At 46.3% G+C, this 24,155-nt stretch overlaps 1 protein-coding gene across 1 annotated transcript in view; it reads left to right on the top strand.

The window, feature by feature from the left end:
• Window positions 1–24,155, top strand: part of LOC147117285 (ATP-binding cassette sub-family A member 13-like) — a 250,509-nt gene that overhangs the window by 111,608 nt on the left and 114,746 nt on the right. Inside the window, exons 21-23 of the mRNA XM_085988134.1 lie at window positions 3,418–3,636; window positions 14,217–14,413; window positions 22,370–22,527. Of these exons, the coding sequence (XP_085844260.1) occupies window positions 3,418–3,636; window positions 14,217–14,413; window positions 22,370–22,527 (574 nt within the window). The remainder of the gene's footprint in view (window positions 1–3,417; window positions 3,637–14,216; window positions 14,414–22,369; window positions 22,528–24,155) is intronic.

The raw sequence follows: 24,155 nt of genomic DNA, 5'->3' as shown, positions 1-24,155 counted from the left end.
TACAACCGGCTGGTGTTTGGAGTAGCATCAGCTCCGGCTATTTGGCAAAGGGCAATGGATCAAGTCCTGCAAGGGATTCCATGGACCCAGTGTTATTTGGATGACACCTTGGTCACGGGTGAAAATGACAGTGATCACCTCGCCAACTTGGAGAAGGTGCTCACCAGATTAAAGGAGTATGGGCTACGAGCTAATCGGCACAAGTGTGAGTTTTTCCAGAAACAGATCTCGTATTGTGGCCACGTCATCGATGAAGAGGGGTTACATAAGTCCCCTGACAAGATTGAGGCAGTAGTCAAGGCTCCAGCACCAGAAAATGTGTCACAACTGAGGTCGTTCCTCGGGCTGGTAAACTACTACCACAAGTTCTTACCAAATTTGTCTACGGTATTACACCCACTGAACACCCTACTGCAAACAGGGGTACCATGGAAGTGGGATGACGAACGTAGACGAGCTTTCCAGAAGTGTAAAGAATTGATCACATCAAAAGAGGTGTTGGCCCATTTCAACCCAGCACTACCAATTCGTTTGGCATGTGATGCATCACCCTATGGTATTGGAGCGGTGCTGTCGCACAAATTCCCAGACGGGTTGTAGAGGCCAGTAGCCTTTGCGTCTCGGTCACTAACCTCAGCCGAGCGCAACTACGCCCAGATTGACAGGGAGGCCCTCAGCCTAGTATGGGGAGTAAAAAAATTCAACCACTATCTGCATGGGCAGAAGTTCACCTTGCTGACTGACCACCAACCACTTGTCTCCATCTTTAATCCTAAAAAGGGCGTTCCAGTGATGACTGCACAGCGGTTACAAAGATGGTCCCTGTTTCTAGGGGCGAATCAATATGAAATAGAATATAAAGGCACGAAACAGCATGGGAACGCTGATGGGCTATCGTGCCTGCCACTGCCTACTGTGGAGGAAGCACCAGCAGTGGACCCTATCGAGATATTTTATTCGTCAATAATTGAACGATTGCCAGTAACAAACGCGGATATAGAGAAGGAGACCCGCAATGATCCGATGCTGTCGCGGGTATATGAATTGATGGTGAGGGGATGGCCATCACATGGCGACTCACTGTTGCCAGCATTCTCATCCAGAAGAGAACAGCTGTCAGTATGCCAGGGGATAGTGATGTGTGGATCCAGAGTGGTGATTCCACCCAAGTTAAGGGAGAGAGTGCTAAAAGAGCTACATGAAGGTCATCTGGGGGGAGTGAAAATGAAAAGCCTTGCTAGGGCTTATGTGTGGTGGCCGGGAATCGATCAACAAATCGAAGACCTAACTAAGAGCTGCTTAGGATGCCAGAAGGTCCAAAATGCACCACCACATGCCCCTCTACACCCATGGGAGTGGCCCTCCTCTCCATGGCAACGGGTGCATATTGATTTCGCTGGTCCATTCATGGACTCAATGTTCTTAATAGCAGTGGATGCTCATTCAAAGTGGCCTGAGGTGATAAAAATGTCTTCAACCACTACAGAGAAAACAATTGCAGTCCTACGGACCATATTTGCCAGAAACGGGTTGCCAGAGCAGATTTGCTCTGATAACGGACCACAGTTTGTGTCCGACGAGTTCCAAAAATTTATGAGAAGGAATGGGGTAAGGCATTACACATCCGCCCCGTATCATCCAGCCACAAATGGATTGGCTGAGAGGTTCGTACAAACCTTTAAGAAGGCGATAAAGGCCATGTGCGACGATGAAATTCCACTACAGCATAAGATGGACAATTTCTTATTAGCCTACCGAAACGTGACACATGCAGTTACCAACCAGACCCCGGCCATGATGTTATTTAACCGAAGGTTGAGATCTCGTCTGGACTTGCTCAGACCAAATGTGCGAAGAAATGTTGAGGACAAACAATTCCAGCACATCAATGAGAAGCCGACAAGGAGCTTCAATGTAGGGCAGCCAGTCTTGGCCCGTGACTATCGAACAGAGAAATGGCAACCCGGAACGATATGTACAAGGCAGGGGCCATTAATGTACACAGTGGATGTCGGGGATCAGATCTTAGTGTCACAGGAACGCGTCAACCCCATGTCTCGAGTACCTGGGGATGAACCCGACATACCGGTAGCATCTACTTCAGACCCAGTAGCAGTGGAACCCGATGAAAAGGGGTCAGAATCGCCTCTGCACCAAGAACAAGAACCTCCGGAAAGGCGCTATCCCGAAAGGGTCAGGAAGCCGCCCCAAAGACTGAATCTATAAATGGACTTTTGTTGTTTAATGTACATGTTGAAATGTTAATTGTTATTTGAATATTAGGGGTACTACTAATCTAAAAGGGGAGGAATTGTAGTGTATGTGCCTTTAAGTCAGAACTACTTTTACAGCTCCTGTATACTGTAGTACCGGCAGTGACCACACCGGTATATAAGCTTTGCGCATGCCTCTGTACCCCCAGTCTTGAGACTACCCTCCTCCAGTAAAAACCTGTTTATTGTTAATGTACAGCATCCGTGTGATTATTTAATAACAGCATATCCTCTGAATCACGGATCCAACATGGTTGTTTTGGACCAATTAGAAGTCCATCACACAATTATATGTTAAAGTTTTAAATGGAAATATATGTCACTTCTAATATATTCTGAACAAACTTTGACATGAGGGACAACATCAATGTAAATTTTTTGTTATGGTATTGACCCAGGCCCCAAAAACCCAAAGGAGACCAGCAGAACCCACCAGAAAATAGCAGGGACCCAGTTGCACCGAGTCTCTGCTATTTCCAGGGTTTTCTGACGGGCCTTGTAAGGGGCAGCATCTCTGGGGGGCCCTTACAAGGCAAATGTAATCTGGTGGGTGGATCCAAGGATAGAAATGCTCTATGCCAGGAATTCCTGCTTTTCTGATTTATTCAGGACCAGGCATATTGCTGGAAGCTGGTATGCCAGGTGAGATGAGGAAAGCAGCCTGGATCCCAGAAGATTGGCTCTCTTTGGCAGGACAGGTGGATGCCGGAGATGAACCAGGCAAATTAGGAGTCCCCCAACCCTGCAGACTCCAGCGCTGGAGGGCATCAGGCGGCACAATCCTGTTGTAACTGCTGGGATCGTAAACTGCAGATTTTAGTGGCCATAGTTTCTAAAAGTAATTTGAGGAAATTAATTCTGGCATTGATGAAACAACTCCCCTGCAGATTCTGTTGATAAATGCCAAATACATTTTTACATTAGATTAAAATTCCTCAAATTTCTTCCATCCCTTCAAAAAACGCAGAACTCTTTGGGGTATAAACAGAACATACATAAATTTGTGATGAAGAAGAATTGCACAAATGAAAACCTGTAAATTACTGAGCTATTGATAAATAGTTTATTGCTGCTTTATGGTCTGTTAACCCTTATATATGAAATGTACCCTAAAGTAATGTATTGTGTTTTGCCTACTGCATAGGTCAATGTTAACTGGCTTGCACCAGCCCAGCTCTGGGGCTGTTTATGTAAATGGAAGGAATATGAATCGAGATATGTCAGTCATTAGGGAAGAGTTGGGAGTGTGTCTGCAACATGATGTGCTGTTTGAGAGCTTAACAGTGCATGAACATCTCCTGTTATATGGCATAATAAAAGCACCACAGTGGACAAAAAAACAGCTGCATCAAGAGGTGAAAATGTAAGTCTGAATATGTTGCCATGCTATATGAACGAAATGAGAATGTTTAAAAAGGGCTTTGGGCAGGAATGTCCAGTAGGTTGCACTGGTTTTTTCAGTGCATTTCGCCTGAAATCGGCCAACCAAACGCAAAAGATCGAGCGCAAATTATGTTGAGCGCAAATCGCGTTTCCACGATCTTTAGCACTAGAAGCCAGCTCCGCCCACAAAACTGGCCACGCTCCCAGATTTGAATTAATCAGCATGGTGAGTTTCTGCTAATTGCGCCCATTCGAGGAGGTTCTTAAAATTAAACCTTTTAGATGCAAGAACACTAATACTCATGTTTTAAAAGCTTTTAAATATCTTTTTTTTTATTTACTAAAAAGCTGACTACTGTACACCAGTGTAACTAGTAAATGGTTCAGTATAGTTTTTTAAAGTCTTTTCAGTTATTTAAAATTGGGTTACTCACAGACGATGGACTAGACATTTATTAAAAATGCTTATTTTTTTGATAAACCCATTTTCAGCTGTATTAATAAAACTGCACCAAGTTACCACTCTTAAATTAGGATAAAAATAAATAAAGAGGAGGTACTTAAAAGGTTGGCAGTCGAAAATCCACCCGGTCTGGATGGGATGCATCCTAGATTACTGAGCGAAGTAAGAGTAGAAATTGCAGAAGCTCTGGCCACAATTTTCCAATCCTTCTTGGATATTTGGGTTGTTCCAAAGGACTGGAGGATTGCAAATGTTACACCCCTGTTTTTAAAAAAAGGAGAGGGATAAACCCGGCACTACAGGCCAGTGAGCCCAATGTCGGTGGTGGGGAAACTTTTAGAGACATTAATCCGGGACAAAAAGAATTGGCATTTAGTAAAGTACAGGCTAATAAATGAAAGATTAAAGGCAAATCATGATTGGCTAACTTGAACGAGTTCTTTGATGTAGTATTGGAGAGAGTTGATGAGGGTAGTGCAGTTGATGTTGTGTATATGGACTTTCAAAAGGCTTTTGACAAAGTACCACATAATAGACTTGTTAGCAAAATTAAAGCCCATAGGAATAAAGGGACAGTGGCTGCATGGATACAAAACTGGCTAAGGAACAGAAAGCAGAGAGTAGTGGTGAATGATTGTTTTTCAGACTGGTGTTCCTCAGGGCTCAATATTAGGACCACTTCTCTTTTTGATATATATTAATGACCTGGACTTGGGTATACAGGATATAATTTCAAAGTTTGCAGATGATACAAAACTTGAAAATGTAGTAAACAATAAGGCAGATAGTAACAGACTTCAGGAGGACATAGACAGACTGGTGAAATGGACAAACACATGGCAGATGAAATTTAACAGAGAAGTGTGAAGTGATAAATTTTGGTAGGAACAATGAGGAGAGGCAATATAAACAAAATGATTAAATTTTAAAGGGGGTGCAGGAACAGAGAGACCTGGGGGTGTATGTACACAAATCTTTGGAGGTGGCAGGACAAGTTGAGAAGGATATTAAAAAAGCATATCAGATCTTTGGCTTTATTAATAGAGACATAGGGCTGGATTTTGATACTGGAGGCGTGTAGGAGGCGGGACTACAACTTTCGGGGTTGTAGTCCCGCTTCCATCGAGTTGTGCCAACCCACGCGATTTTCACTTGATTGACCTTGTTGAGCTCGCCCAGCGGGCTCAGCAGGCCAATTAAGGGCCACCCGGCAACAGGTGATGTCACAGATTGACATTTCATCTGTCAAGAGCTTTTGACAGATGAAATATCAGCATTTGACAGCTCTTTGAAGCTGTCAAACACTGACAATCTGTACTCAGGCTGATTTAGAGATCTCTCCAGAACAGAAAGCTGAATGCTGCAACTTTTGACAGCTCGCGGCCATTCTGCTTTCTGTGCCGGTGAGATGAGGGACTCCCGAGACCTGAAGGAAGGAAGGCTGTAAAGGCAAGTAAATGTAAGTAAAACTTCTTTAAACACTTTACACACACCAAACACACTTACCTCTGCACTCATGCACCCATCACTCACCTGAACACCGGACATCTCGAACCCTCCAAGCCCCACGGTCCGCCTCGCTAACTTGGCGTGGTTTGGAGCCGTCGGGAATCCCACACTTCGGGAATAAAAATAGGGATTAGGCTAAAAACTGCCTGTTAACTACCTGTTAACAGGCAGTTAATTGGCACTAATCCCCTTCCCGCCTCGGGGAGGCGGCTCTCAGCACAGGTCAGGTATCCGCCTCCTTTGAAACTGGCATGGAGGCGGGTTGGGGGCGGGATGGGTTCGTGCCCCCCGATTTCGAGATTTTAACCCCCCACACGCCTCCAACCCCGCCTCCACGGCCCAATGAAAATCCTGTCCATAGAGTACAAAACCAAGGAAGTTATGCTAACCCTTTATAAAACACTGGTTTGGCCTCAGCTGGAGAATTGTGTTCAATTAGGGAGGATGTCAAGGCCTCAGAGAGGGTGCAGAAGGGATTCACTAGAATGGTACCAGGGATGAGGGACTTCAGTTATGTGGAGAGACTGGAGAAGCTGTAGTTGTTCTCCTTAGAGCAGGGAAGATTAAGAGGCGATTTGATAGAGATGTTCAAAATAAAGAGAAACTGTTTCCAGTGGCAGAAGGGTTGGTAACCAGAGGACACAGATTTAAGGTAACTGCCCAAAGAACCAGAGGCAGCATGAGGAAAAACTATTTTACACAGTGAGTTGTTGTGATCTGTAATACACTGCCTGAAAGGGTGATGGAAAGATATTCAGTAGTAACATTCAAAAGAGAATTGGATTACTACTTGAAGGGAAAGAAATTAAAAGGCTATGGGGAAAGAACAGGGGAGTGGGATTAATTGGATTGCTCTATCAAAGAGCCGGCGCAGGCACGATGGGCTTCATTCTGTGCTGTATCTATGACTCTGTGAAATATATTACGGCATAATTTTTAATGCAAAATTTTAAAATAAAAAATTAATGTTCTAAAACGCTGCCCGATTGCACTGGTTCATGGAAGATTTTACATTTCGGCGATATGAAAATTTGTTTGAGCAGAAACTTGAGTTTAAAAAAAACACATTAAAACTAGTGCAATTTGCACCCGGATCGCCGATTGCACCCAAAGCGAAAACTCTTGACCTTGTCTCCTAATTGGCCAGTTTTGGGCAGCCTCAATTTATGGAACAGCCAGGAATTGTCTGTCCTGTAGAACTTGTTTTCTATCATGATACACTTATGTTCTTTTATTTTTCTTTAACTTTATCCTCTCTTCGAAGATGCTGACTTTTTTCTGGGTTGCGGTAACACGGGAGCCAGCCACCTTTATGTCCTCGAATAGTGGGCATTCTTCATATGTGAGCCTAAACAGTGACTATCAGCAGGTTATTCAACTGCAGTGACATCACAACTCAGCCAAGAGAGATAGAGAGAAGGAGAGACAAACTTTGAGATTAACTCAATGAATGAAAAAGACTTGCAGAAAGAGTGAGAGAAACAATTACAGGTGAACAGATGCAAAGATGACATCAAGAGAAAGTGTATGACAGCCATACAGAGAGGGGGAGAGAAATCATTGCAAGCACCATGTAAATCTCTGGTTCGAATCCGGGTTCGAATCCGGCCTCGGGTGACTGTCTGTGTGGAGTTTGCACATTCTCCCCGTGTTTGCGTGGGTTTTCTCCGGGTGCTCCAGTTTCCTCCCACAGTCCAAAAGATGTGCGGGTTAGGTTGATTGGCTATGATAAATTGACCCTTAGTGTTAGGGGGATTAAATACGTGGGGTTACGGGGATAGGGTGGGATATGTGTTGGTGTAGGGGTTACGGGGATCGGGTGGGATATGTGTCGGTGCAGGCTCGATGGGCCGAAATGGCCTCTATCTGCACTGTGTGGTTTCTGTGATTCTGTGATCTGTGAAGAGGCTGAGCAGCCGACTCCTCAGAGGAAGCCAGGCTCCTCAGAGGAAGCTGCAACCTCTGAGGGCGCAGCGTCACCAGAAATCTGCACACCCAGCACCAGCGCAGACACTCACACCTCGGTGGGACCTTCAGGACATAGAGTAGAGTTGTCACCTGGTGTATCACAGCTCACAAGTGAGCATCAGTAGATTGTGGAGACAGGGACAGCCATGGAGAGTCCTAGTCGGAGGGCGCAGGACTCTGCCAGCTCGGCTCAGCAGCATGTTGACCCTCTGCATCTGGGTCCATCCATGAGATCAGCAGTGATGGAACTCCAGGAACAGATGCAGGAGTCTCTGGCAGGTTTTGTCTGTAGGGTCGCTGCAAGTGTGGAGCGAATGGAGGAGTCCATAGCGACCATGACCAGAGCCTTTGTGGAGTCATTGGCGCATGAACGCATCACCACGGAAAGGATGGTAACCTCCGTGGAAAGGATGGCTACCGTACAGGACAGGATGGCTACGGTAGAGGAGAGGATGGCTACGGCCATGGAGGAGCTTAGTCGCCAGGGTATGGAAAACATGGTCATTGTTCAGAATAGAATGACATCTCTTGAGGAGCGATGGGCATCTACTGAGCAGAGAAACCAGACCTTCATGGAAGTCCTTCTGAGTAGGACTGCCATTGCAGATACGGGTCCCCATGGCCCCCCTGATGTGCAGCAAGGTGCTCTCCAGCCACTTGCAGGTGCTGAGGGGGACCTGACCCATGAGAGGGAGGTTGGTGGCAGACCTCAAGGAAGTGGAGGCTCCTCTCCAAGCGCTCACACTTCCATGCCACTGCAGAGCCCTCGGTCAGAGCCCCACCGGAGTCCACACCCAAGTGAGATAGGCTTCTCAACCCCTGCACAGCCGCAGGAGCAGCAGACTGTTGACGAGCCCTCACAGGCTCGCCACCCCAGAGGACGCCCACCAAAGGTGTCGAGACAGGAGCAGCAGCAAAGTGAGCAAGGGGCCTCCACATCTGCTGAAGCCACAGGGGAGGCACCACGTAGGAGCACGTGTAAGAGGAAAATTCTGCACAAATAGTCACAAGGGTAGTCACTTGGGTGCAATTTTGTGTTTACTGCAAAAATGCCATCACTTCGTTGATGTACATAAAAATTCTGATGGCAAATGTTGCAGTTGTATCGTCTGTCATTTCGCTATTGGGACTTCCACATTGAGGGCTTAGGCATACTTGCAACTGTCAGTATGGTGGTCAGAGTGCTAGGAATCCTCTGGTTCTTGGCCATTGTCAATGCTCTGGTAAGAAGATGCAAGGCAAAAGTGTTTCTTTGACTAGGCTAAGCAAATCTGGCCAGGATGAGTACGTTCCTTGCATCCCGGGCAGCAATGTTCTCGCGTAATGCTGCCGCTGGTTGATGGGCCTCTGCAGGTTGTTCGTTTTTGCCCTCCTCCTCCTCCTCCTCATCTGAGGAGGATATGTGAGGAGCCACTTGGTCCTCAGGAATCTGCAAGCCACGACGCTATGCCATGTTGTGAAGTGTACAGCAAACCACGACGATTCTGGAGACCCTGGCTGCTGAGTACTGCAGGGCTCCACCTGATCTATCCAGGCATCTGAAGCGCATCTTCAGCAAACCGATGGTTTGCTCGATTATGGCTCTGGTGGACATCTGGCTGGAGTTGTAGCTCTCCTCAGCTTCGTTGGATGGTCTCCTCAACGGCGCCATTAGCCACGTCCTCAGGGGATAGCCGTTGTCTCCAAGTAGCCATCCGTTAAGTTGGTCTGGCGGACTGAATAGCGGAGGCACACTAGACTGGCGCGGTATGAAGGAGTCATGACAACTGCCAGGGTACATGGCACAAACATGCAAAATTTCCTTCTTGTGGTCACACACCAGCTGAACGTTAAGGGAGTGGAAGCCCTTGTGGTTGACAAAAATACGTCGGATTGCGATGGGGTGCCTTAAGGGCCACATGTGTGCAGTCAACGACGCCCTGCACCCTTGGAAAGCCTGCCAGGTGAGTTAATCCAACCGCTCGCGCCGTGACACTTGCTCGATCCTTGGTGAAATGGATGTGATTGTGCGCGAGGACAAAGAGGGCATCGGTTAGCTGCGTGATGCAAGTGTGTGCGGCCGCCTGGGAGATGCCGCTGATGTCTGCTGCTGATCCCTGGAATGAGCCTGAGGCAAAAAAGTTGAGCGTGGTGGTGACTTTGACGGCCACTGATAATGCTTGTCTAAGTCGGACCCGCCTTTGGCACTGCTGCTCAGACATTTTGAGATAGCTGACCCTGCATCTGTAGACCCTGTTTGGGGGGTATCTCCTGCGCCGATGGACTTCCAGGCGCTGGCCCCTTCTGGCCTGTGCAGCCTCAGGTGGGTGAGAAGCAGCCTGGCGCTCCTGCTGCTGTTGCTGTTGCTGGTGCTGCTGTTGTTCCTGGTTCTGCTGGTGCCGCGGTTGGTGCTCGAGCTCCTCTAATGCCCAGATGGGAAGGAAATAAATGGCTCCCATGCTTCTGGTATATGCCTCCGTTGAGGAAGCGCTGAGTGAAGGTGGCGAGAGGGGTTTCCCAGGAGGTCACACTGGAGATGGGTATGAGGCTCCAACCTTCCACAGGTGTGGTTAAACCTTCTAAATGTTGCCCCAGACCTGAGACCACTAAGTCCTGCCACCTGCAAATGATGGCTGATCAAATCTCCTCTTTAATGGTTGACCTGCAGTTGATAGTCAGCAATCCAATAGTGCTCCTGCCAGGTTTCACATTCGTGTTTCCCACCAGGCGTGTTTCACGTGGGAAAAGGGTTAAAGTCGCAAGGACCTTTTAAAATAGGATTATAGAGGCCAGTTAGTGCTTGTTAAGGGCCTTAATGACCAGTCCCGCCTGATGGATGCGGGACGGAGTCGGGACCATCAGACACGCCTGAGTTAAAATTGCTCAGAGTCGGGAACCAGGCCGGCTGGCAGGGGGGGGTCCTGCACGCCAGTTTTGGCGATTTTAACCCCCCACACGCTTCCAATCCCGCCTCCATGGCTCAATGAAAATCCTGCCCTTTGTGTCTGAGTTTAACGGAGACGGGACAAGGGACAGGCAGCCAACTCACTCCCAGGAGGCAGGTTAGAAATGTAAATATTTTCATGAGGCTGGCAGCCTCTGATTTAACCTGCTTTGCAGCTTCAGGGAGAAGGTGAGAGCCTTTACAGCACTGCTTGTGGACCAGGAGGAGCAGGAGTATTTCCCCCCGGCTCCCCAAGCTCCCGCCCCACCGGAACCCCACGCCCCCAAAACAAAGAGCCCCTAGGATCAGCGATCTGACCCCCCCCGGGGTCAGGGATCAGATCCCCCCCACCGTTGTGATCAGGGATTGGACCCCCGAGTTCGGACCCGCCCAGTGTCAGGGATCGGATCTCCCTGGTGTAGGGGATCGGACCCCCAGGATGAGAACTGCCCCCCCCCCCCCCCCCCCGGTTTATGGATCGGATCTTCCTGCTGCTGCGCCCTGTTCCGGAGTTCTCCCCGCCCGACTGGAAGCCAAGCCTGTCAGTCAGGCTGATTTCCAGGCGGGAAACCTATCAAGGACAAAAGACGCATGCCATGTGGGGAAACTCGGATGGGTTTCCCATCCAAAACTCCACTGCCCCCGCACCCCCTGCCTACGTACTCTGCCCCTGTTAATATCCAGGCCATGGGGTCAGCTTCCATATGGACACTGATGACACCCAGTTCTACCTCTCCACCACTTTCTCGACCCTTCCACTGTCTCTGTTTTGTCAGACTGTCCAACACCCAATCTTGGATGAGTTGCAGTTTCCTCCAAATAAACGATGCAAAGATTGAAGTCAACATCTTCAACACCCCTACAATCTCTAAAGCTCTTGTCACCATTTCCATCCCCCTTCCCGGCCACCATTCATGTTGAACCAGACTGATCACAATCTCAGCGCCCTATTTGGCCCTGAGCTGAGCTTCTGTTCCCACATCCTCTGCATCACAAAGACCACCTACTTCCACCTCCATAGTGTTGCCCACCTCCATCTCTGCCTCAACTCATATGCTGCTGAAATCTTCATTCATGCCTTTGCCGCCTCCAGACTCAATTATTACAATGCTCTCCTGACCAGACCTCCATCCATCACCCTCCATTAACTTCAGCTCATACAAAACTCTACTTCCCGCATCTTATCCTACACCAAGTTTCACCCACCCATTACCCTTTTGTTAACTGACCTACATTGGATCTTGGTGATTCAATGCCTCAACTGTAAAATTCTCACCATCACATTTAAATCCCTCCATGGCCTCACAACACTCCAACAACACTCAAGAAGCTCGACACCATCCAGGACAAAGCAGCCCGCTTGATTGGCACCCCATCTACCACCTTAAACATTTGCTCCCTCCACCGCCGGCGTACCGTGGCTGCAGTGTGTACCATCTACAAGATGCACTGCAGCAACTCGCCAAGGCTTCTTCGGCAGCACCTCCCAAACCCGCAACCTCTTCCACCTAGAAGGACAAGGGCAGCAGGTGTATGGGAACACCACCACCTCCAAGTTCCCCTCCAAGTCACACACCATTCTGACTTAGAAGTATATCGCCGATCCTTCATCGTCGCTGGGTCAAAATCCTGGAACTCCCTACCTAACAGCACTGTGGGAGTACCATCACCGCACAGATTGCAGCAGTTCAAGAAGGCGGCTCACCACCACCTTCTCAAGGGCAACTAGGGATGGGCAATAAATGCTGACCTTGCCAGCGACGCCCTGATTCCATAAACAAATTTTTAAAAACTCCTCGCCACCTCTGTAACCTCCTCCAGCCCTACAACCTTCCTCCAACTCTGACCTCTTGTACATCTCCACTCCCTTTGCCCCACCATTGATGGATATGCATTCAGCTCTTTAGACACCATGTTACAGAATTCCCTTGCTAAATCTCTGTTTCTCCACTTTCACCATCTCTTTTAAGACTCTTCTTAAGACCCACCTCTTCAATGAAGCTTTTAGCCACCACTCCTAATATCTCCTTCTTTGGTTCGTTGTTTATGTTATCTTATTACGATTTTGTCAAGTGTTTTGGGACCTTTTTCTACATTAAAGATGCTATATAAATGCAGGTTGTTGTTGTTGTTGTTGACAGCCGTGCACATAAGGAATTCCGACAGAGGTCAGCACGCCCTGCGTGATTTTCAGTTCATTTATTTTAATGTATGGTAAATTGAAAGAGGTGCAGTAAGCCTCTGCAAATTTTCCAATATGCACTCATGTCACATGAAGCTCTGCAGCAGGAGTGCTAATTCATAATTAATATTAACTATTTTTCTGTGATAACACATACATTTTCCTGACCTACATATATTGTAATGTTATTATTGGACCAGAGGCTTACATGGTGCTTGTAATGTTTTGTCTCTCACTCCAACAGTTAGCTAAAAAAAAAAGCAGAATTCTACCAGTTAAGTGGAACTTGAATTAGGCTGCTGCCTCACAATCTTTAGCAGACCTGACATTTCAGGTTGAGTAGAGGGTCTAAAACACTCAGCTGACGTCAGTTATAGGCTCAATATATTCAGCACCTACCAGGTTAGGGATTGAATTGCAGCTCCAGTCAGTATCCTGCAATGATCAAGCTGCCAATTTCCATTCTCTTGTTGCAGGCAAGCTTGTGAATGATCTTAACTGAAACCCTGAATCAGGGCCCTTGAATCAGCAGCACAATGATCTAAATTATATAGGGGGAGAAATTCGGTGGAGCCGCAAACGGGGCGCCCAGCTCGCCTGGGCGCCGGAATTACTGCTGTGATCGGAGCAGTTGCGACCGCCGGAAATTCATCTTGAACGCCCCAAGAGGGACTTGGGGCGCTGCTCGAGGCACCCCACGTCCCTCTTAGGGCGCTGAAACTGAATATCGCAGCGCAAAGTGCCGCAGCGCCACACGCCGCGGTGCGGCGCACTGCGGTACTGCAGGCCTTCCTCCGCTTCTTAAGGGGGAGGGGCCTGCACCAGCGCGATGAGCGATCGCGAGTGCCGGCAAAGGGACCAGGAGGCCGGGGACGGAGGTGCTGGCAGGCGGCCACCGGAAAAAATGGCTGCCCCGCGCTGCCACCTTAATTTGCGCCACTGCCACCACAGGTAGGCCCCGTGAACCGGGCGCGATTTGCGAATGGCGCTACAGAGGCGGGCGCTACCAAATATCACGATCGGGGCGGTAGCGGGGCGCTGCACACACCGATGACTTCATCGGTGGCAGCGCAGCGCAACAGGCTAACGCCGCCATTAGCGCCCCGCTAAATATCGCGGGAGGCGTGGCCAGTGGCGCTAAAGCCACTGAGTGCCCTCTTTAGGCGTTAACTGGTGGCGCAGCCCACCGAATTTCTAGGCCTAATCTCTTAAAAAGCAGCAACATTTTTTACATGTAAGACAGAAAAATGAAGTACTTTGCATTAAAAGTACTTCCCTTCTTCTTTAACAACATCGAATTTGGAACCATTCAGTTAAGGGTCAATTTTAAAAGAGTTACTCAACTCTGAGGTATGGGATCATCTTTGGAACTCTAAGGAGCATGTGAACTTGGCAGTACAACACAAAACCTCTTTTGGTCTTCTGTATATCATATGAGTCACAATTCCCTGGGATATACTTTAATAATTTATATAAATGTGTATTGTGCTGACTTAAATCCTCTGTTTCTTTCAGGGCCCTTGAGAATGTAGGGATTTGTCAACATCAGCACAAACTAGTTGAAGCTTTGTCTGGGGGAACAAGGAGAAAGCTCTCGTTGGCAATTTCATTTATTGGAGGCTCCTCTACTGTCATTTTGGATGAACCCACCAGTGGCATTGATCCTTGCTCTCGACGTAACATCTGGGATGTTATATTGAAATACAAAGCAGGTAAGGAAGCAAAAGTATAAAGTTTATTAGAACAATAAACTACAGCCTGTGGAGTCTCCCTTGCTATCTGATGTGGTACTTCACCTTAATCCCATGGCACTGTTGCTGATAAGTTCTGGATGTAATCAGAGAAAGAGAGCACAATTACCCAGACCGAATGAAAATTCTTGTTCGTCCTGGATTTGGCAAGTTTGCCCACTATATGGGGCCACCAGAAGCCTCTATCTCTATTTCTTGTTTTTTAAAATTTGAGCAGGAATCCTGGGGCAGGTCACAGAGCTTCCATGTTAGGCAACAGACTACAGGAGACTTTGGTTTATCCGGAGGTTGTATGTCCGGAAACCTCGATCTACCGGCAGAAATCAGGAGCCGTTTTGTTAGGTTTTTTTTCTTCTCGTGGCTTTTTTTTCCAACAGTCAGGCTCTGGAAAGTCTCTCTGAAGCTGTTGCTAAGCTACAGAGACGCTTCCAAGGTACAGGCCGACTGTTTGAAGCTGTTGCTAAGCAACAGTGTTTGTTGTCAGATACGGAGATGAAAACCTCCGTATGCTTCAACATTAACGCTGGTATGTCCGGCAGTTTTGATAGATCAGCAACAGCTCGGTCCCGTCGGTGCCAGATATAACAAAGTTTCCTGTATATTCTTCCAACCCAGAGCTCTACATAGTGATAAGCATTCTGTGTTCTTCTTGGCGTTCCCTTCCCATGAGATGGCAGATGCTGCCTGTTGTAGTTGACAGGCCGGGAGAAATAGGGATGGTGACATGAAGATCAACGAATAGTTCCAGACATTTCTGTCCGTGGCTGTCATTTCTGAGTAATGGAATGGGAATTTTGGTCCCTGATGATGGGAATGATTTGCGTAGTGTTCAGTGGTCTGGAAATGGCCGCTGATGTGTTTATTTTTGAAGCTGCTGAAAGGCATGTTGTAATTTGGCTACATTGTTACAAGTTCACTGAAGCTTCCAATTGCATTTCTCTGCATCGAAAGTACTACAATAAATTTGCATGACATTACTCTTTAAATATCAAGTGTGAGCTTGGTTCATTTGGTAGAAGGTTGTGGGTTCAAGCCCCTCACCACCCCCCCGCACCCCCCCCAGGATTTATGCATGTAATCTGGACTGATATTTCAGTACTGAGGTAGTGCTGCATTGTTAAAGGTGGTGTCTTTTGGGAGAGATGTTAAACCAAGGCCCCATCTGCCTATTCAAAGAAATTCTCCTGCTGGTGTCCTGGTCAACATCCCTCACTCAGCCAAAATTAATAAAAACAGATCAATTGATCTTTCACCTCATTTAATGTTTGCAGGATATAGCTGTGCATATAACCACAGTCACTAAACGTCACATGTAATTTTTTGAACGTGAATTGCTTTGAGATCTGATAAGAAATACAAGGGGGGGAAAATTTGGTTGATTTGTGCCTCCCGTTAGCACCCTAAGAGAGCACTAATGGGGCGCAAAGCAACTAGTGCCCGGGCACAGCGCCGTTAACGCCTCTCACGAAATTCAGCGGGAGGTTAGCGGCGGCAATAACTGCTAGCGCCCCGCGGCACGGCACCTCCGGCGATGACATCATCAACGTGTGCAGCGCTCCACTCGCACCCCGGCCGGGATCTTCGGTAGCGCCCCCTGACTTACTGCCGGACGCTATGTCTGACACGGTCACGGGGCCTACCTGCGGCTGGGGCGGCGCAAATTAAAGGGGAGGTGCTGGGCGGCCATTTTTGTTGCTGGCTGCATGCCAGTACCTGCCCCCATTGCTGTCCCCAGCATCCTGTGAAGCCCCCCCACGGGATGCTGGCTACGCTCCGTGAGCCTGGCACTCGTCTTGAGTGCCGGGCTCTTTTGCCGGCACTCCGATCCCTGGTGTCCCAGCTGGGCCCCAGGTCATGCTGCGCTAGGCCCCTTCCCTTTAATAAGGGGAGGAAGGCCTGCAGTACCACGGTGCGACGTAGCGCCGCGATATTCATTCGCAGCACCCCAAGAGGGAGGCGGGGTGCTTCCAGTAGCTACCAATGAATTTCATGCGCGGGGGCGCTAAATCTTTTGGGGTGCTAAAAGTAGCGCCCCAAAGGGGGCACAACCCTATTTTGCCCCCAAGTTCTTTAAGTAAAGCTTGTTGAGATCAAATGGAAATAAACAGTAGTGATAGATTTAGTTACTACAGTGCTATTTTGTATTTCATATCTTCACCCATACAGAAGCCACGTCCATCTGGCTGTTGATGACTGGACTATGATTGTACTTACCATGCCTGAATTATCTACATTATCCAAAATAACATTTACACATCAGCCCACTGGTATATTCATTATCATTGTATTCCTTTCACATGTAGGCAAACCAAGCAAACACACTAGCAACACAAGTCTTTCATTCATGTGTGGCTATGACAGAATGTCAGTCACATGAAGTTTCTTTATGCTTTCACTGTTTTTCTTCCTTATAAGATGTATCTTTAATATTCTGGTGAAAAGAACGAGCTGAAGTATGATAAAATGTGTTACTTTGCTTATTTATTGGCCCAGAAATTGCTGGAAAAATAATGGTGCGCTCACGGTGCTTGCCATTATTAGTTAGTAAAAAATCCAGCAATATGTGGCGAAGACAAGTTGCACCATAAGTTCCAATTCTCCACAAATTGCTTCGCCATTCTCCTCAAAGAAATTGCAACCTCGCCGTGAGCCTACCCATTCAAATAAATTGTGAGTCATGAAATTGCTGGATTTATGCCGTTAATATGAATTAATCTCGTTGCAACCATTTAGGGCTGGTAATTCATGTCGTAAGGACCTTGTTATTGCCATGATTTATGGTCCTGACATACCACTCAAACTTGGAGGCCCAGAAAGAGAACAATGAAACTGTGGAGTGTCACCTCCGCAGGTAGTAAATTGTTCCTAGAGGTTTTCTTATCTGTGTTGGCAGTATTTTTGTGCCAGTCTTGCCATCCAAACTCCTGTTAGGTGTAGAATGCAACTAGACGGATCTTGGTTTTTTTTCGTTTAACAATTCCTATGTTCCTATGAAAGCAGTTCCACTGTTCCTGATCATAGTGATCATCCCACCCAGAAATACGAGAAAACCAAGGGTGTGACGAGAATGAGGAACTTAAAGAAATTATTATTAGTAAAAAAACAGTACTAGCAAAATTAATGGGACTAAAAGTCAATAAATCCCAAGGACCAGATGACTTACATCCTAGGGTTTTGAAAGAGATAGCAATTGGAATAGTGGACGTATTGGTTGTCATCTTCCAAAATTCTATAGCTTCTGGAGCGGTTCCTGCAGATTGGAGGATAGCAAATGTAACCCCGCTATTTAAGAAAGGAGGGAGAGAGAAAACAGGGAACTACAGACCTGTTAGCCTCACATCAGTAGTTGGGAAAATGCTGGAATCTATTATAAAGGATGCAATAACTGGGCACTTAGAAACTAATGGTAAGATTGGGCAGAATCAACATGGATTTATGAAAGGGAAATCCTGTTTGACAAATCTATTGGAGTTCTTTGAGGATGTAACTAATGGAGTAGACAAAGGGGAACTGGTAGATGTGGTGTATTTGGATTTACAGAAGCCCTTCGATAAGGTCCCACACAAGAGGTTGGTGAACAAAATTAGGGCACATGGAATTGGGGGTAATATACTAGCATGGATTGAGAATTGGTTAAGAGACAGAAAACAAAGAGTAGGGACAAACGGGTCTTTTTCAGGATGGCAGGCTGTGATTGTGGGGTACCGCAAGGATCAGTGCTTGGGCCCCAGCTATTCACAATCTATAGCAATGATTTGGATGAGGGGACTAAATGTAACATTTCCAAATTTGCTGATGATACAAAGCTGGGTGGCAGTGTCAGTAGCGAAGAGGATGTGAAGAGGCTTCAAGGGGATCTCAACAGGCTCAGTGAGTGGGCGAGAACATGGCAGATGGAATATAATGTGGATAAATGTGAAGTTATCCACTTTGGTAGAAAAAACAGAAAGGCAGAGTATTTCCTAAATGGTGAAAGATTGGGGAATGAAGATGCTCAAAGGAACCTGGGTGTCCTTGTACATGAGTCACTGAAAGTGAATGTGCAGGTGCAGCAAACCATTAGGAAGGCAAATGGTATGCTGGCCTTCATTACAAGAGGATTTGAGTACAGGAGTAAAGAAGTCTTACTTCAATTATATAGGGCCTTGGTGAGACCACACCTGGAGTACTGTGTACAATTTTGGTCTCCTTACCTAAGGAAGGATATACTTGCCATAGAAGGAGTGCAACGAAGGTTCACGAGATTGATTCCTGGGATGGCGGGACTGTCGTATGAGAAGAGATTGAGTGAACTAGGCCTGTATTCTCTTGAATTCAGAAGAATGAGAGGGAATCTCATTGAAGCATACAAAATTATTACAGGGCTTGATAGGATGGATGCTGGGAGAATGTTTCCCTTGGCTGGGGAGTCTAGAACCAGGGGCCACAGCTTCAAGATAAAGGGTAGGCCATTCAGAACTGAGATGAGAAGACATTTCTTCACACAGAGGGTGGTGATTCTTTGGAATTCTCTACCCCAGAGGGCTGTGGAGGCTCAGTCATTGGGTATATTTAAAACAGAAGTCGATAGATTTCTGTCTCTTAAAGGCATCAAGGGATATGGCGATAGGGCCAGTGAATGGAATTGAGGCAGAAGATCAGCCATGATCTCATTGAATGGCGGAGCAGGCTCGAAGGGCCGAATGGCTCCTATTTCTTATGTTCTCATGATGATCATGCTGGTTCAATACTTCATGGCTCAAGAATGTTTGTACATTTCGCACACTACTCTGCCATTCACTCAAACTTCTTGAGGACCAATGCAACAATTTCCAATCACAACTGGGTTACAAGGTCCTCTTCTGCTTGTTCTTTTTAATGTTTTTCCTTTCTGTTTCTTTTCTCTCTTAATTCCACTTTCTTTCCCTCTTTATTTCTCCTTCTGTCTCTAATTTGACTCTAATTCACCCTATTTCTTTCTCCGTCGTTCGTTCCGTTTCTTTCTCTATCCTTTTCTTTCATTGGTTAAGGGATGGACCATTGGGCATAACATTCATGAGGTCCCAGGTGCAACGTTGTCATCGCTGCGCCATCATCGATCACATTTCCAGCAATTTGCAGCACAAAAATAGTGCGATCTGAAGGGTGATGAAGAAAGTCCAGCTCACATCGCTCACCACAATATGCACCATTCCAGCAATTTCTGGGCCATTGTTTTACTTTGAGGTGTGTAGGGATTCTATCAGTATTTGGACTAATACAGGATGCTTTCAGTTTTATGAGAATATGAAATGAGTTCATCAAAATGATGTGTGACTTTTTTTATGAACTGTTGCAAAGATGTGCGGGTTAGGTTGATTGGCTATGATAAATTGACCCTTAGTGTTAGGGGGATTAAATACGTGGGGTTACAGGGATAGGGTGGGATATGTGTCGGTGCAGGCTCGATGGGCTGAAATGGCCTCTATCTGCACTGTGGGGTTTCTGTGATTCTGTGATCTGTGAAAGTACTATTCTATGCTCTTCCTCATTATCCACAACCTATAGTTTGAGCTCTCTACTAGTTAGGAGAGGTGAAAGGGTAAGGAGTGACATCAGTGTATTTATATACAAAATATTTATATACAAAACATTGTATAGAGCTCTGGTTCAAAGATTTGTGTATGTGAACCCCCAGGTCTCCATGTTCCAGCACTTCTTTCAAAATTGCACCATTTAAAGATAGATAGATCAGTGTAGTTTCTAAATGGTAAGAAAGTAGGAACTGTGGCGGAGCAGAGAGATTTATTGGCCCATGTACAGAAATCACTAAAAACACGTGAACGGGTACAGAAAATAATTTAAAAGGCGAATGTAGTCCCTCACGTATAGAAGATTAAAGGGATGATCTAATTGAAGTGGTTAAGCTGATTAAAGGATATTATTGGGTAGATAGAGAGAAACTATTTCCTCTGGTGGGAGAGTCTAGAACAAGGGAGCATAATGTTAAAGTTAGAGCGAGGCCGCTCAAAGATGATGTCAGGAAGCACGTCACAAAAATTTTGGTGGAAATCTGGAACTTTCTATCTCAAAAGGCTGTGGATACTGGGTCAATTGAAAATTTGAAAACTGAGATTGATAGATTTTTGTTAGGTAAAGATATTAAGGGATATGGAACTAAGGCAGCTACATGGAGTTAAGATACAAATCAGCCATGATCTAATTGAATGACGGAACAGGCTCAAGGGTCTGAATGGCCTACTCCTTTTCCTATATCAATGTCATTGCAGTACATCAAGTGCTGCCAACTGGAGCCTATAATTTTTTTCCATCGTTGTATGGGAGCCAGTGTAGCTGTGCTTGTGGTGATGCCATAATGCTGCAAATTATAGTGGAGAAGCTTCAGTCTTCTGCTTAGTTCCTCAGTTGAGCAAAGTTGAGTGACAGAAGCTAAGTAGAGGTGGTATTTTATCGCTGTCAGGAAAAAAAGAGAGTATTTCTACCTGGTTATTACATTATCTCTTCCAGTGGCCAGTTAAAGCGGGCATTGTTTTGGGACCAGGCTGCTTGCCTGTTTTCTAGTAGCAATGGTGTGTATTCAGTCAGACTGAGGAAATGTGGGCGATTAAATAATGGGGAGAAGTGCATGGGCCTTATTTTAAATGGGCTAATGGCTGTATTAAAATAACACGAAAAGGAATTTTATGCAAACACATAACTAGTGACCCACCAGAGGAAATTAAACTTTTCAAATGTTGGCCTAGGTATTCCAACTGCTTCTCACCAGTTCCCTGACCCCGATCTTGTAAAGACTGTTCTCCACAATCAATGCCAGGTAGTTTGACAAGGCCTGCAAATATGATGGGTGGCAGCTTGGTTGATGTGACCAGTCAGGTTTTGCTGACTGATGAACATCCTGACATCTTTTATATAGTACTTTCATGTGAAGCATGGCATACTGTGATTGAAGTGATTTTGAAGAATCATGCATCATTATGGTTAGACAGGCTATAATGTATCTTAGTGGTGCCATCAGATCTGCTGCCCCACCTTTCTTTGGGGATAGGAGCCAATGCATACACCAAAGAGTCAATTTAGAGTTGTGCCATCTGATACAAGAACACCTGCAGCTGCCATGCAGCATAGGGCTGGCACAGTCAGTGACCATGCTGGCCAGCTACGGACCCAAACTTCCCTCCAACTTCTTCCAGATATGCTGCAATGCAGACTTATGGAGATTGCTATGAAGTGGCACAGAGCACAATGCTCAGTCTGCAGCTGTGGAAATATGGGCACAAGCAGGTGGGCACAGAGCACTTTTTGCACAGCCCGACCTTGTATTCATTTCTCCATTGGTCCTCATCTCGTTCCACCCACATCAGATATGGGAAAACTTATTGGTACTGGTAATAATTACTCAAATTAGCACAAAGGCTCATGAAAACCTAAGCACCAGCAGAGAAAAAAGAGAAAAATATGAAAAAAATTGGTGCAAAAGTGGCAATAAACTGTTGAATGAATCTTTTTATTAGGCCTTTTAAATATGCAGACCAACACCTAGCAGCTTTCGATGCCCATTATATATGGTTAGGATTTATACCCAGTGCTGACCTGACACGATGACTGGATAATAATGTGGAAGGTGTAGTTATGCCACTTCTGGATCATTATTCTGTTACCCACCCCTGGATTGCTGGATAAGTGCATCAAGTGCAAAAGCGGCAGTGACCTGTGCTATGGCTCTCCCTCCCCCGTACTTTTTTAATACTGTCACAGACCATGAACTAGCTTAGACGTTAACAACACATAAATTAACCCCTTGCAAGTATCTGAGATCAAGAAAAAGTATTACCTTATGTGTTATACAACAAACTTTGCCAGCTATTAATATATGATGTACTCACCTAACCGACTGTAATAGTGATCACAATGTATCTGTATCTGTGTTCATCTTGCTAGGTCGAACGATTATTTTCACTACTCACCATTTGGATGAAGCCGACATCCTGAGTGATCGAATTGCCATCCTTGAAAATGGCCAGTTGAAATGCTGTGGTTCTCCTGCCTACTTGAAGGAACAGTATGGACAGGGTTATAGCCTCATTATTTCAAAAAAGGTCAGTGACTCTCAAGTTGTGACAAATAGGGATTGAACAAAACCAAATGTTGTTCATACTACCAGTAGTGATTATTGAAACCTGAACGTGGCTGGGGGAGTTCTGAATTCCAGACTATAAAGCCTGTATTTTAACTTGGGTTGCGAATTTAATGTGGGGGTGGCAGGGCGAGCGGCAAACCCAGGCGATTTTGATTCTGGGGCCTCGTTACCATAGACCACACCCGATTCCCACCTGAACCCGACGGTAATGACATGGAGGGTGGTGGGTGGGAACGGGAAATCACGCAGCAGCAGACAGCCAGGGTTCCAAGGAAATGGTCCCCAGCATAAAGTTAGCCTACCTTCAAAAAATTAAAATCTTCACTTACCTTGGTCTCTTCAGCCCTTGGAGCCTTCTCATGTCAGCTTCCCCAAGTGTGATCGTCTGTGTGTGTGTGAGTCACGCGGATGGGATTAAAATAACGTTAGAGTCTGAATGACATCATCAGACCCCGACTTCTGCATTTCAATGACACGATGGCCACCCAGGAGCAACACCTCCCCTCCAATGGGCCTCCCCTCAAGTGTCCATTCCAAATGAGTGTTCAGCAACTGAAGGTTCTGGTGCTTCAGTTGCATTATGGATTGGCTCCCTAATTTAAATAAGTAATGGAGTCTTAGGGGTCGATTTTCAGTGTGCCGTGGAGTCGGGATTGGAGGCGTATGGGGGGGTTAAATTCCCGAATTCGGGGGTCCCGACACCATCCAGCCCAAAACCCGTCTCCATGTAAGTTTCAAAGGAGGCGGGTACCCGCCCCGCACTGGGACCCGCCGACCCGAGGCGGGAAGGGATTAGTGCCAATTAATTGCCTGTTAACAGATAGTTAACAGGCAGTTTTTAGCCTAATCCCTATTTTGAAGGTTGTCGTGTGGGATTCCCAACGGCTCCAAACCACGCCAAGTTAGAGGAGTCGGGCCGTCAGGTTGAAGGACTTGGAGGGGTCGAGATGTCAGTGTTCAGGTGAGTGATGGGTGCATGAGTGCAAAGGTAAGTGTGTTTGGTGTGTCTAAAGTGTGTAAAGATGTTTAAATTACCTGTACTTACCTTTACAGCCTTCCTTTCTCTAGGTTTCGGGAGTCCCATCATTCAGCCGGCACAGAAAGCAGAACGGCTGCGAACTGTCAAAAGTGACAGCCTGTAGCTTTCAGTGCCGGTGAGATTTCTAACTGAGTCTGCGTAGAAGGACTTATTATGTCCGTGTGTAATTGAGACACGGACTGCAGGAGTTGGTTATAACAGGTCTTTACTGAGTGGAGACAAACGGGAACTAACTATGCAAAGTTACTACACAGGCTTATATACAGGGGTGGTCACTACTGGTACTGCAGTATACAGGGGCTGCAGAATATAGTTCCTTCTGCAAAGTACATACACTACAATTCCTCCCCTTTTAGCTAAACAGTACATAACATTCGATTAATAATTAAATAACATATTTACAATTACAGTTGTCATATACATTAGCTGAAGTTAAGCAATTATAAGTTCAGTCTTTGAGGAGGCTTCCTGATTCTGTCTGGATAACGCCTCTTTGGGGTATCAGGTTCTTCTGGCAGAGTTGATTCGGAATCAACGTCGTTGTTGGG

Source organism: Somniosus microcephalus, chromosome 5, assembly GCF_052327205.1.
Source record: "Somniosus microcephalus isolate GS21.2 chromosome 5, FLI_Smic_1.0, whole genome shotgun sequence".
Lineage (NCBI taxonomy): Eukaryota > Metazoa > Chordata > Chondrichthyes > Squaliformes > Somniosidae > Somniosus > Somniosus microcephalus.
Note: the sequence above shows the minus strand (reverse complement) of the source record. Positions and strands in the feature narration are given on the sequence as shown.